Source organism: Apus apus, chromosome 9 (assembly GCF_020740795.1).
Source record: "Apus apus isolate bApuApu2 chromosome 9, bApuApu2.pri.cur, whole genome shotgun sequence".
NCBI classification, from domain to species: Eukaryota; Metazoa; Chordata; class Aves; order Apodiformes; family Apodidae; genus Apus; species Apus apus.
Window position 1 is genome coordinate 5,364,149 of NC_067290.1, and position 14,865 is coordinate 5,379,013.

A 14,865-nucleotide genomic window follows, 5' to 3' on the forward strand; every position below is an offset into this window, starting at 1 on the left:
AGACTCTACGCCTATAGACGGGTCCGCTGACTTCAATAAATGACATTTTATTAGCAATGGATGCCACCAAAATAGGGGCTTCTTGTGCATTTGTAGCCAAATGTTTTTTCTGGAGTTTGGAGGCAAAATCCCCCAGCCCAGCCACTCACCCATCACTCAGGGTCTCTCCCAACTTCCCCAAAATGATGAACGTGATCCATTGCCACCCACCAGAGTTTTCAAGTTTCCTCCAGAGGTCAAGAAAACATCCAGACGAATAAAACGGCGTCAGGCGTGTCCAGGATGTGACACAACCTTAACAAAGTCATTTGAAATCATTTGACAGTAAATTTCCCCGTGAGTTCCTAGCCTGGAGCATGGAGAATCCTCTCCTCTCCTCCCTGGCCCAGCTTCTCACCGACCATCCAGCGTGCAGCGCGCCGAGCAGGCGCGGGGTCTTGATGTGCCCTGATGCCTCCTGAAGGCAAGGCAGGAGCCTGGCGGAGCCCCCGCAGCTGAGTCGGCTGCCGTCAAGAGCTTGACATTGAATGTGTCGTGTCATGCAGATGGTACCTCAGAGGAGTGAGAGCTGCCATTTACAGCACTGATGACAACAACTGCCGAGATCAGTGGGATCTTAAGATTGCTTTAATATGACTGGCACCTAGCAATTTAGCTCACATTGTTTGTGACAGGGTGTCACTCTTGCACTTGTCTGGGGATGAATGATAGAGGGTTTTAAACGTGGGCCTTCCTCTTTGGGAGGAAATTGAACCGCTGTACCTACCGATGTGGAGAATAAGATGCCTGTCGCAGCGTGGTGTGTTAAGGGAGAGCTTTGCAAAAACCTGGTAAAAAGTTAAATCTGTCTGGTTTGGGCAATGACTGTCAAAGTTCCCCCCGCCAGCCCCTGCGAGCAGCGTGTGGCGTTTGTGAGCGCTTGGGTTGCTGTGTCGTGATCACCCGGTGCCATCTTCACTTTGTGGTTTCCTCCAGGTTAGTCAGTATACATTTGCTATGTGCAGCTACCGGGAGAAAAAAGCTGAACCTCAAGAGCTGCTGCAGCTGGACGGATACACTGTGGACTACACGGACCCACAGCCAGGTATGGGGGCCCACGGGTGCTCCTGCTCACCACGTGCCTGCAGCTCCCAAACGGAGTCCTCTGTCTCTCTCTTTCTCTCTCTCCCTGCTTGCAGCTGAACTGTGATCAGCATTATTCTAAATATGTTTGTGTTTATACTGATCATTAGCTATGCATGACTTTACTATAAATAGATCTGAGGAACTGAGCTAGGAGTTGCACCAAAGGAGGGAAAAACTCATCTCTTCTGGGGAGCCTAAATGAATTAGATGCTGAAATCCTAATGAAATTTGATTTTGAGCTGAACGCTCAATCTGAGTAATGATCCTAACCTGTGCCTTCATATTATATTCCCTAAATAAAAGGTTAGCAGCTACACCTATCTTTATTGTAGAAAGTATTTGTGGGCCCAACCCAGCATTTTTACCTGCCCCATTTTATCTCTGATGGATGTGAGTGGAAGAGGCAGGGACAGGAAGCCCTGGAGGTCCCTGCGCAGTGGTGGGACCCTTCTTCAAGTGGAGGAGCACCACATTTAATTAAGTGGTACAACACATGGAACATCCTCACCATGCCCTGGATAATGGTACCCCCAGAGGAGATGAAGAAAGACACAGTAGGCTGGTTGTCAAGACCTTGATTCCAGGTTAATTCTCATGTTGGGAAGATGGGTGTTTAATCAGGGCAAGGACAGAAATAAGCACATCACCCAACACCTTTTGGGCAGTCTGAGCACTGATGTGCTTGATTTAATGGGAAACCTCCCATCACATCCTCTCAAAAAACCCTTTTTAATGGGGCTCCAGCTATTCAGCCCCCTTGGGACCTGCACAGACAGGGCTATGGGTGAGGGAAGCAATTAATCCAAGAGTTTTGAGACATGTTTTAGCAATTGTGGTGCAGGGTGCTACCTGGGTACCTGGTGGGTTGCCTTGTAGGTGAGTTTGGCGCGGAGGAGAGAATGGAGCTTGGCCAGGAGCTGGGGGCAGAGTGGGACTGGCTGAGAGGTGGGAAGCCTGGGGGAGATCTGCCGGGCTGGCCTTGGAGTCTACATTGTCTTTTCCTCTCCTACCAGGTTTGGAGGGTGGCAGAGCATTCTTCAACGCTGTGAAGGAAGGAGACACAGTGATTTTTGCAAGTGATGATGAGCAGGACCGGATCCTGTGGGTCCAAGCCATGTACCGAGCCACCGGCCAGTCTCACAAACCTGTGCCACCTACCCAAGTGCAAAAGCTAAATGCTAAAGGAGGAAATGTACCCCAGCTAGATGCCCCAATCTCTCAATTTTGTAAGTAAATAAGTTCTCCTAGAGAGCAGAAGTCTTTGATGGAAAGATTTTCTGCACTGATGTAAATCAATATTTGCACATGTGTTTCTGACTCCAAAATGAATTTTTCTTCATTATCATTAAGCTGCTTTTTACATCAGTGGATCCAGAAGTAGTTAACCTGTGTGCTTAGCACAACCAAACCCAAGAAAGAAAATTCCTTGGGGAGCTTGTCAATGGGTATTTTAAAGTGCAATACTTGATGGAGGAAGAGACTGGGATCTGAGAGCCTGAGGCCCAGCTTGCTTTCGGCAGACGTGCGTTTTACCCCCACACAATAAGCTGCACACCCAGATCAGAGCAGTTCATTAGCACCATTAGCTGTCTGTCAAACCCATCACGTGCTCAGAACTACAGGTGCAAATCTTGCAAGTATGAAATGCACACACAAAAAAGAGGTCTCCTGTTGAATATTCAACTGTAGGAAAACATATGGTATTTTTAACAGGTTGCTTTGCAGGCCAGTTAGATGTGAATTTAAAGCAATCATCTTTTAAGTCGTAGCTGCACTGCATGTCCTGTGCAGTTATACCCAGTTTGCCTAATTTGAAATTTAGAGCAATTTCTTTTGTCTTGCAAATGTAATTTGATGACAAACCAGACAAATGCCTCCTCGCTCCTTTTTCTTGAAGGTCTTGCTCGATTGTCTGGAGCCCCTTTGTTATGTAACATACAGCAGTTCTTACTAGTTTCAGCAAAATTTGAGAGGTGGTATCACTAAATATAAGTAAAATAAGGAAAAGTGGTAAAGATTAGCGAATTCTTCTCATTCAATCAGATTTTAACATTTTAAATAGTCTCTGTAAAGCTGTTGTGGAGTATTTTGTTGAAAGGAAATGGGAAGATCTGCCGTTTTCTTCTCTGTATCATTTGACCATCTTTTATACTGGTTTCATTTCTTCATGTCAGTAATTATTGAAAATAACAACACAGGGTGTACAGCTGTATGGTCAGTGTTACAGCAGAAAACCTCTGCTTGCTGCATTTTAGTTTTGTTTTACCCTCTACATGCCAGTATATTTTGGACTCCCTTTCTGCCTTACATTGCTGCTGCTGTGAGTGAGACATAGCATCATGCAGCACCATAAACACAGAGTCAGTGTTTTCACGTCAGTGACCCTCATCCCAGTCAAGTCACTGACTTTGGGGGTGTAAGGTGTAGAGGACTGGGGCTGGGAGGGAAGGGTCATCTCTCAGAAAGCCCAGATGGGAACTGGGCTCTTGCAAGTGGGAAGTTTGCTGGCTGTGATTAGCCTCTAGACCTGGCTGAGTGACACAGACCTGAGAGCATTCCCATGGGTTTTTGGATGCAGCAGGCACAGATCCTTCTGCTACTGCTTTTTTACTTGCTAAAAGCCTTCCAAGTGCAGAAGGGAGAGAGGCAGAGGGATGCTGCTTGTGGCTCCCTCCCCTAACAAGCGATGCTGAAGGATGCTCTTAGCTATGTGCTGTGGCTGGTGCAAAGGGGATGTGCTCTTCCTTGTCCTAGCATGATCCCTGTGGATTAGGATGAGGACAGTGAGAGAACATCAAACTGGGAAGGCACCTTTCCCTCCAGGCTTCTCCCATCCTTGTAGACATCAGGCCTGGAGAATTATTCTTCTGGGTAAATTCCTGATGCTTACAGAGTTTTCACTTTGCTAGACAAATATGTGGGATTAGGTGAAGGGTCCTTTTCCCAGACATGTTGTAGTTGCTTGGCAGCAACTGTAGCAAAGTCTGGCAGGAGCTGGGGAAGGGGATGCTTGGGGCTGTTGACCTTCAGGTGTGTTATCCCAATGCACAGCCAAGCGGTGTGTGTGGGGAGAGCTGAACCCCCCTGCTTAGGTTACCTGGGTGGGAGATGGGGCAGCTGTCTTATCCTAGAGAGCAGTGAAGTTGGTGACTGAGCCCAGGAGTCCTCTTTACATCTAAGCACATCCCAGCAGATTCACTGGAGATGTGTGCTGCTCATGGTCTTGCAGACCTGTATCAGCCTGACTGTGCTCAAAACTATAGAAATGCTACAGGTCTGACCTTCTTCCATCTCACCTGCCAGGAGGCAGGGCTCCCTCGTCATTGCCTCTGATGAGAACAGCTGGGATTTTACCCCCTGGTCTCTTCAGAGTATCTGAAGGGGTCAGGATCTGACTTCAGTTTGTCTCACTTGTTCTCATGACAATAACAGCTTCAAATCTGTATAAATCAGCCTCTTTTCTACCACTACACTCTTTCCATTTTTTTCTCACAAGCTGGGTGGCTTCAGGCTCCCGTTTTTGCTGCAGGCACTGGGAAACTCTTTTGGTTGTGTTGTGCCAAAGCATGGAAGGGAGGAATGAGTCAGCTCCTCAGTCCAATGGTGACTTGCTACTTCAGCATTCTCTGGACTAGGTGAACAGTGAATTCTGTCCTTGGTCTTCCTTCCTCTTCGTCCCTTGGATCTCGATTCCTCTGAAAGCCCTTTGTGCACAGGACAAGAGGAGGAGAGCAACATGCACAGTACACCTTCATCTCAACAGCAAGGGCTACTCATTTTTTCATAATTCAATGTTTATACATGGCAATGCTTGTTGCAAAAGTCATTGGGCTCAGCAGTTAAATAACAAGAAGCAGAAGTGAGTCATGCATGCCACACATGATGGCTTACTGGGAGTCTTAAATACACAAATACATATCTCAGCTCCTTCAGTCTTAAAATTCAAACATATCAAGTATTGCATTTTTAAAAGGGTCATGGTTTGTTGTTGGGTGTTTTTTTTTTGGCTTGGGTTTTTGGTTCGGTTTTATTTTTGCCTGCAGAAAGGTAAGGACTTTTGTGAGACATTTTATTATTGTACGTTTATCTTTCGACATGTCATCTTTTTCGTGCTTATTAGAGGCTCTGGTGAATGAGGATGTGCAAAGAAGTAAATGTTAAGCCATTTGATGAGTAACTGTTGTTACAGCTTTCATGTTGTAGCAGTCTGAGATGGCACATGCGCATGCATGCACACGCAGAGAAAAACCAGCCCTCCGCGCCTGTGGTGGAGCTGTCTGTCAAACTGAAACTTGAGGAGAACATACTTTGCTGCTGGGGAAACTTGGGAGAAAGAGTGAATTCATTTGCTTCTCACCTCTTGACTTAGTGAACACAAAATTTGAGTAGCACTGAAGTTCTCATCCACTGTTTGATAGCGGCACTTGACTTGGGAGTAAACAGACAGCTCCAAACCAGGGTGGGGTTTATTTTATTTGCAATTTAAGTACTGAAAAAAATAGATCCTGCTATTCATTGATTTTTGTATGACTCTACAGTCCCTTTTACGTGGGTGAACAATACCTGTTAGAGTGAAAAGTTTTGCTTTTTTTATTTTGCTGCAACTTAAAAGACAAACTCCATTCACGCAAAGCTATGCTTCTCTCCGGTGTTTGCGTTATAAAAGAAAAAACCCCAAACTGTTCTTGTTTACTGTTGAAATCATGCACAGTTATTCTAGTCAATAATGCTGCCAATACATATTACACCTTTTGGCAATATTTAAGCTTCATAAAAGTGGTCACTTGTCTGAAAGCACCAATCTTTGTTTGTTCTGTGTTAGTGATGCATCAAACAAAATTCCCAAACGTGCTCAACCTTCATTTTTTTTTTCTTTTTAAACCCTTTTCTTTTTAACATGAAAGATTGGTCCGTACTTGTTTTACATATCACTTGTTGTTATCTTTCATTTTTTAATGTCTGTTTCTATTTAATGACTGTTAACCACGCCATATACAAAGAGTTGGATGTTTTGAGAATTTGTAATGATGTGTTCCCCCATAATAAGTAGTGAGGTTTATTGAGCTGCTTAAGAAATTTTCAGCTGTAAGTGGTTTTCTTTTGGTTGGTTTGATTTTCTTTACTTTTCTTTAATTTTCTTTGCTTGAACCCAAATATTTAGCTGCTAGGTTAGGGCTCCTGTCTGCTTTCCTGAGCCTTGTTGCTAGTCTTTATGTTATTCTGGTTTGTTCCTTCTTACCCTGCTAACTTCTAGCTGGACTCAAGGGTAAGTGCTTCCCTGTAGCTAGCACAGCTCAGATAATCAGACTAGATTATCTGACATATGCAATGTGCTTTTTTTTTTTTTTTCCTCTTAAATCTTTCTCATGTTTAGATTTTGTAGTACAAACTTTCCATGTTCTTTTCCTGAATTGAGGTTTGAAATGTAAGTTTCCATACTGAAATTAGGATGCATGTGATGTTTGCATAATTGCCTTCTCTCCCTGGCTTTCACATTGGCATCAAGTGATCCTCTTAGTAAAGCCAACCATTAACATTTCTATTTTTCATTCCAAGATGTAAATATTAATTAACATCACAATAAAACTGTAAATAATACCTTCCTTTGTTTCATGGAATTTACATCTAGTTGACTGCTTCCTGCCTGAAAACAGATCATTTTGCACTCTGACAATATCCTTTCTCTCCGTGCCAATGATTAGCTTGGTGCAGCGCACCGGCGTGCGGGGCTAACCATGGACACCTCAAAGCCTAGAAAGGTAGGGCAGGACAGCCAGAGAGACCTAGATGAGGTGCAGGACTCCACAGGAGACCCCCCAAAACCCCCTCTACACATGCCTTGTGAAAACAAGCCTGAGTCATTGAGGTTTGGTAAGTCCCTGTCCCTTAAACTCGGGAGGGATGATTTTGGCAGCAAGCAGCAGCTCCCTGGGTCACTCTGGTTTTGGAGATGCTGATCCACTCCAACTTAAATACCTTAGTCACAGAGGGGTGCTGCTGTTCCCCCAAATTATCATCAATTAATGTTTTAGCATGGGTTTCAATCACCAGTCAAGGCAATGCTTACCAAAGAATAGGTCAGGGGAATTATTATTTTGCCTTTTCCCACTGAAATACCTACTTTGAAAAAGATAAAAACCCAAACTTGTGCTGCAAAGGAGCTTCTCCTTAGTCTTTGTTCACCCAGTACAAATTCTTTATTGGTGTTAAAAGCTGCTTCTCTAATACCTGGTGAGTGCCTGCCTTCCTTGTGAGGGAATAGCATCAGTGGGTCATGAGAGCTGGCAAATATGTATCCAGAGTATCTGAATGCAATTATGAGAAGGAACAGGCGGTGTCATCCCTCCTGGCCATCAAACAAGACTCTTTTTTTTTCCTTCTTCCTCCTTTTGTTTCTTTTTTTTTTTCCTTTTTTTTTTCTTCTTTTTTTTTTTTTCCCCTGTGTGTGAGAATGTGTGTGTGTATAAATATACCCCTGGGTAGCAGGCAGAATTCCTTCTCAGCAGACACTTTCTTTTTTCTTTCTCTTTTTTGTTTTCCAAATGTTTGGATTTCCAAAGAGGATTCTTATCAGACTATATTAAAAAAAAAAAGAAGACACCAAAAAAAAGTAAAAAAAAAAAAAGTTTAATTTTATGGAAACACAGATTGTTTTTCCACTTTGAAAGAAAGAAAGAAAGAGTGAATGAACGAATGAACTTGGGTCTGGCAACATTACATGTATTTGCATTACAATGCATTGCTATCCTATTAGATTATTAGTTTTGTGCTTTAACTGCTTTATTTTTTTTAGATAGTTAGAGATATCATGAGAACGCTGCTGTGTCTTCTGTATTGTCAACTTGCGGATGCTTCATTGCAGGAATGCAGAATTAAAATGTTCATTCAGTTCTCACATAACTTGCATGAACTTAAAACTAGCCTGTAAATCACTTCTACGTGCTTTAGGAAGCATGGGACTCTAACTTATGAAATACAAATGTAGAGGTTTCCGCAGTCGTCCAATTCCAAATATTTTCAAATAGTTATAAAAATGCTGTGAAACAATGTTTTATATTATAAATAGCTGTTCTAAAACTGTGTTTTTAACTTGCCACACAAGGAATTATGTAAGTGCCTACTACAAATTCTTATTCATTTAACTACCAAACATCAGATAACTTAGATTTCAATTCAGTGCCTAGTGTGTCTGGTGATTTACAGGAACATTCATAATTGTTTATTAAAACTGTAACTCGAGCAGAAATGAATTTGTTTGCAGCAAGGGAAAAGCCATAAAACACAGGACTAAACAGCCAATTAGATTTAAAGCCATCTTCTAACGTGGAATAATATGAAGGGGGGGGAAAAAAAGAGCTCTCAGATCTCCGGCTGAGAGGCGAGTTCAGCCGCTGCAGCGGGGAGGGGGTTTGCAGACCCCAAGACACAGGCAGGCACACACAGCACTGGTCAGAGGTGGCAATGCCATAGTGTAAGTCACCAGCCAGCACTGCCAGCAGCTCACTCCCAAACAGCAGCCTGGCATTTTACCTCCCAACACGGGGAGTTTTCCACCCTCCACTAGAGCACTGGTATTTGCTAGTAAAGCCTCTCAGCTCCTGGCCGAACAAAACGAGGTTTCTAAGCGCTTCCCCATGGTATTTCTTTACCCAGGGGCAGCCCAAGCATGCTTGTTAGCTTCTCTCTGAGAGCAGGAGGGGACCTGCCACCCTTGGAAGACCATGGCTGGGCCAGTGGCAGGTCCTGGTGGGCACACCATGGCCAGCCCACCACGGGACACTGCCAGCCAGCACCGCCCAGGCTGCAAAACTTCTCCCGCTTTGCCCGGCCAGGCCAGAGAAGAGTTTTCTAGAAATATCTGTAAATGAATAGCTGCCATCAATCATTGTCATTCCTTTATTTCATGTCTCCTGATGAGGTTGACTAGTGTCATTGTTTGTTACTGTCCAAACCACATCTTCATTCTTGTAATGTCAAGCAGATATGACAAGCACACATTTTCCAGATGAGTAAGATACAAAGTCACCTTTTAATTTACAGTTCTTTGGTTTTTTTTTGTTTGTTGGCTTTGTTGGCTTTTTAAATAAGCAAACATGTTGTAAAAATGTACTGGATGTTCAGTTGCTTTTGGTACTAAAACAAAGTCACTCATTAACAAGAAAAAAATAAATCTGGAGTAAGAAATTCTTATAATAAAATGGCTACCTAAAGCCTTTTATAACAAGAATTCTTTTATGGAGCTTGTCCCCCGCTATTAACTTCACCACTCTCAGAGCAAAATCTGCCAAAATTATTGCTGGAGCAAAAGAAATGCAGAGGGCAGGGAAATACATTAAAAAAAAAACAACAACAACAAAAACACAAGAATGAGAGATTTGACTGGTTTGTCTCTTCCTTTTTAAATAACAGATAAAGAAAAATGCAGCCCTCAGAGGACCAAAGGGTGGGACAGTCCTTTGGTTTTCATAGTTATTGTTGCTGTTGTTGAAATCTTTGTGTTCCTGACACTGGCAGATTGCTGAGACTCTGATTTCAAACACTTGTAGGGAGTGTGTGAGTGTGGCTAGTTCATGGAGTCAGTATAAAATGCAAACTGGATAAAAAATGGCAAAAAATAACCCTGGCAGCATTTTAGAAAGGGTGTAACGTAGGTGACTAAGTGTGATATAAAAGGCCAGAATCTGCAGTTTTCCAGAAGAAAGGTTTCTAGAGTCTGTGCTGCCAATTTACCTCCGTGGGCAGCCTCCCTTCTGAGACCACCATCGAACACCTTTCAGCTGCAGTTGTGTGCAGCTTGTCTAAATATGTAAGATAACTTTTGTGGGCCTGCAGCAGCATTTTTGGCTGGGGCCCCAAACAAAGAAGCACCAGCAAAGCTTGGCACGGCACCTTGGGAAGGGATTGTAAATTACTGGAGCATCATATAACTTATTTTCTTTGGTTTCTTCTTTCTTTTTAGCTAGAATAACAGAGCAGGGTCAAAATAGCAACCATATTTGACTGAAACAATTAAATTAAAGTACTTAGAAGTTAGCTGTACAGTTTGAGTGTGACTATTAGCCATTCTCATGTTGTAGTTGGTTTAAAATCTCATTCAAACTGTGCAAGCCGTTTTGAAAGAAGATAGGTTATATATAAAACTTAGTTTATATGCAGATGTCAGCATTATTTTAAATCTCAGATCAACTGTCTGGTATGGAGGAACAACATGTTTAGATCTACCCTTTTCTTTTTGTACTGCTGAGGAAGTTTAGTGCTTGGGATATAATTTGATTCCTAAATTTCATTTTAAAAGCAATGCAGTTGAAAGAATCAAAATGCAAAAAACCCTAATAATTCCAAGTTGCATGGCATGTTAATTTTCTAACAGTCAATTAAGGGAAGGTAAGTTTAGGATTGTCATTTTTAATGTGCTCCTAGGTATTCTTACGAGTTTTAAGCATCTAGCCCAGAGCAGATATTGCATTTAGGAGAAAGAAATGTGTGTATTACCATTCTCCAAAGACATCACCAGCTCTGCCCATGCAAAATGATCTGATCATGCCAGAACTATGGCTCTGGGCTGCTGCAGGGAGAGCTGCAGATGCTCATCTTCCTTCCCTTGGCAGAAAACTACATTTTAAAGCACCAACCAAGCAGAAGTCTTGCAGCTCATACTTTTTTGGTCACTCGAGCTCATGCAGTGCCATGTCTGATGCCTCTCACTTCAGGTGGTTCTTCAGGTTTGGGGCAAATGGGCTTTCCAGCAGGCACCCAACAGGATGCTCAGCAAGATGTGGCTTCCAAGTGATTAAGGAAAGTAAAATTGCCCCTGATTATGGACTGTCATGAAGGCCATTTAAGTGCTGTGTCAGTTCTCAGCACTTGGCGGGGAACTGGCTGTGCCCTTGCCTTAGGCAGGGAGATCTTAAAAAGCCCAGGACAGACCCTCAGCTCCATCGTAACCAGCAGAGCTTCTGCTGGTTCACACTAACCAAAGGTCTGCTTTCTGTCCACCTTATTTAGAGAAGATACAGTGGGAAAAAGCTTACTTTTTGAAGTAAAACATACACATTTCGAACATGCTTTCTAGCACATCTGCTTAAAAAGTTTCACCAGCTAAAGGGCCAGAGGACTCTTCAAATTTCCAGCTGATTTACTCAGCTCTTGAAGCCTAGTTGGCTGAGCAGGAGGATTGACAGTGTATCAGGGGTTCTAATTGAAAAGTAATAAAATCTCTGAGCAAAGCTGGCAAACGAAGGCCTCCAGCCAATTTGTCAGCTTGCAGTCAACTCTGAGGAGCAGGGCAGAGCAGCAAGCCATTAAAAATAGTCTGATAATATCTGTTAAAACATTTTGTGGGCACTAGGGATGGAGTTGAAAACAGACAAACTCTTTGGGGGTGAACTCCATCAAATCAATCTTGGCCCAAAGGGACAGAGACGATGGGGCAGAAAGCTGTCAAAACAGACAGGAGCCGGCCTGTGCTGTGAGCCCTGAGGCTGGGTGGGCTTCACATCCCACACCCAAGGGTGCTGGAGAGGTGCTGTGGAGCTGATGCACTTGTCGGGGAGGTTGTCCCTGTCCCCGGAGCCAGCACTCACACTGCCACGTTGCTCGGCAGTGACTGCGGCTTCTTCTGAATGCAGGATGGAGGAGGGATTTGGGACTGGGGAGGGAGGCAGCAGGACCTGGTGCTCAGAGAGGACCAGGGAATCAGACCCTCAAAAATTAACAAGCTGTAGGAAATAAAATAAATAATTCAGTGTTTATTCTGCAGGGTTTTTATAAGGAAAATTGCCAGCTATGGCTGAATTAAGTATTGCTAGCAGCTAATTGAAATGTTACATGTTTTAATTTGTCTGATTTCTTTCCAGTGGGTGATGTTATTTATATAGTTTGTATATAGCTAATGACAGACTATACAGAGAATGTAAAGATTGGTCAGTAATATCTGAGAGCACAGACGTGAACAAAGTATCTAGGAAGGCATGCCATCCTTCACAGCTGAATATTAAATAGTAAAACGTATCTAAAATAATACTATCTCATTATCATTTAAAGCTCCTTTTATTCTTTTTTATTATTATTTATTTTTTAATTGAGCATTTTTATTTCTTGTGGTACAAAAAAGGATTTTGTTTTAAAACAAATACAGTTACCATATATTACTATCGCAGAAAACTGCATTTTTTTGTGTCCTTTCAGCCACATTGTTTCAAGGCCACCCAGTTCCCCTCAGAGGCTATAAACAGGGGAAGGATTTAAATCCTTTTCTCTTTGTCAAGGATTTGGCAAGAACCCATATAGTAGGAAGCTGAGCACAGACAAAACCAAGTGAAAGGTGTCCTTTAATTCCCCGGCCGCTGGTAGAACAAAGGCTGCTCCCAGCGGGGTCCCGGCTGGCCGCACCCAGGCCGGCTTGGCGGCTTCATTTCAACTGCTGAATTTGGTGTATTTTTAGTTAACCATGTTGAGATTAATTAATTAGCCCCTAAGAGTTAGTGCATGTAAACGTCACCCAAAGCAGAGAAGTGTGAATACGTTGAGGCTGTTAATTCACCCAAAAAACGGCAGCTCGTAATCCAGGCAGGGGAGACGCGGCCCCTTCCGTCGGGATGGCTGGCAGCTCTGCCACACTCTTGGGTTACTCCCTCAGTGACAACAAACCACATATCCATTTAACTTCTTAGCAATGCTTAAAAGAGCATCTTTTTTTTTTATTTCGGGGAGGTAGCGTTTAAAGTTGCCATAAAGGGAAAAATTGCCGTGGGGAGACAAACATTGGCGTTTGGATAAAGAACAACGTAACCGGTTTGATACCTAGAAAACCTAGTAAATGTAGAGGAAAAATGCTACAGCTGTAACTTCATTAGAATGGCAGAATCTATTATAATTAACTGCAACTAACTAAATAGGAGCTAATTTACTTACGTGAGCCAAAATTCTGTTAACTTATAGCGTATTGTAAGATACAGAGCAAGTTCTTGGGTTTGTGTTCTGTTTTTAAGTACAGAATAAATGCACTATAATGAGCTGTTGACAAGATGTTAATTCTAAAATCTTTTGCCTAAATACAAGAACTTAGTCCATAACTGATGCAAGTTGACAATGGGAGGTGAAAGAAAAGTGTGCTGTATAGCCTGCAAAGAGAAAAGTTAATGGCAATGTAGGGAAGAGGAGATATTTAGCTTTCATGCTTCATACTGTATATTTTCTTCTGTTGTATTTGTCAACTAAAATGTCTTATATCTCTCTAAATGGTGTCTTTCTCTATATGTATAAATGAACAGATGCAGATAGAGCTCAAAAGCATGGCATGGATGAATTTATCTCTTCCAATCCCTGTAACTTTGACCACGCTTCACTCTTTGAGATGGTTCAGCGCCTCACTTTGGACCACAGACTTAATGATTCCTATTCTTGTCTGGCAAGTATATTCTTTGGTCTCTAGTGATTTAAACATCAAGCAGCAAAGTCAAAGCTAGTGCAAGTGGGGGCTAATCCCCCTGTTGCTGGAAGATTGACTTCTGTTTACACCAGGTTTGAATTTGGCCCAGAGGTATTTTCTTTTGAAAGGCTACCTGCAGTGAGCTGACTGCTGTTCTTCTCCAGTTGCACTGTCTTTACCATTTCTGTTTGCTTAAAATGCTGAAAGTGTTTCTTCCTGCAAAGACAAACGCCAGTGTGGGGATGTGAAGTAGAGAGCAGTGTTTTGCAGCCTCCTGCACTGCCTTCCAGAGTCTTCTGGATGAAAGAACAGAGGGAAAAATGACAGTCTGGTACCACCTCCCATGTCAATGGAGTCCCACCAGGAGTAGCTGTGGCCCAGCTTTGTGTCCCTTTATGAGCAGGGATTCCAAGCAGGTAACAGATGGGACTAGGTGGATCACTGTAGTGATGCTGCAGCCTGTCCACACTCATGTAGTTGCACGCCCATCCTGATTGTTCTCATGAGCATGGGTTGCAGCTCTCAGTCCAGTATTGTGCAACATGCTCCATAGGACAGTGGCACTGAGGTGCTCCAGGACAGCTTGTACCTTTGACTGGGGTGCAGTGCTTGGAGGCTCTTAAGTATTGTGAGGATTTAAATGACAAATAACCTTTAAAAATACAACTTGAACAATTAATGTTTCAGCAGTTTCAGTGAGGAGGATGAAGAGGCTCTTAGGTTTTCAGAAAACAGCAGGAAGAAACCTCTAGAGGGTCTTGAAATGCTGATCTTGTCCTGAACATGATGTGGGACAGATCCTGACCTGCCACCCTCCTCACGTTGCTCAGAAACCTCCACACTGGGGTGTCAACCTGGGCTTCTTCAGCAGAAGGACCACCCTGTGCCAATAGCCTTCACATTTTGCCAGTTATGCAGTCCCTGAAGCTGAGGCTCTGGATTGGCTTGCCATTAAAAGTAGCAACCTGGGAAGACAACTGAGCAGTTGGCAATAAGGCTGTTAGGATTTAGTCTCAAATCCTGTCCTCCATTTTCCCCTCTACCATAGTACTCCTCTCACCTGCTCTGCTCCTTGAACCGCACGCGAGGTATGACCTCCTCAGAAGGGCTAAGATCCAATAAATGCCTTTAGCAGTAGTGAGTTGTCACCTTCCTGATGATAGGCAGGGCTAGGAGGAACGGTTGTGGAAGTCCCCTGAGGTAAGGATGGGGTGGGGGAAATCTTCAAGTGTGCACTTTGCCTGCAGATACCCAAGTGGTACAAGTAGGCTTGGTGGGAACATTGTCAGACCTGCAGCAGATTCCATCAA

General features: G+C 43.2%; 1 protein-coding gene across 11 annotated transcripts in view; it reads left to right on the forward strand.

The window, feature by feature from the left end:
* The window catches only part of CADPS (calcium dependent secretion activator), a 215,961-nt gene that overhangs the window by 114,287 nt on the left and 86,809 nt on the right, over positions 1 to 14,865 (forward strand). For 6 of the 11 annotated variants that reach the window (XM_051627715.1, XM_051627722.1, XM_051627717.1 and 3 more), the window contains exons 10-13: positions 976 to 1,084; positions 2,139 to 2,351; positions 6,380 to 6,391; positions 13,398 to 13,534. In XM_051627715.1, the coding sequence (XP_051483675.1) occupies positions 976 to 1,084; positions 2,139 to 2,351; positions 6,380 to 6,391; positions 13,398 to 13,534 (471 nt within the window). The remainder of the gene's footprint in view (positions 1 to 975; positions 1,085 to 2,138; positions 2,352 to 6,379; positions 6,392 to 13,397; positions 13,535 to 14,865) is intronic. The other 5 variants (XM_051627716.1, XM_051627718.1, XM_051627723.1 and 2 more) reach the window with 1 other exon arrangement.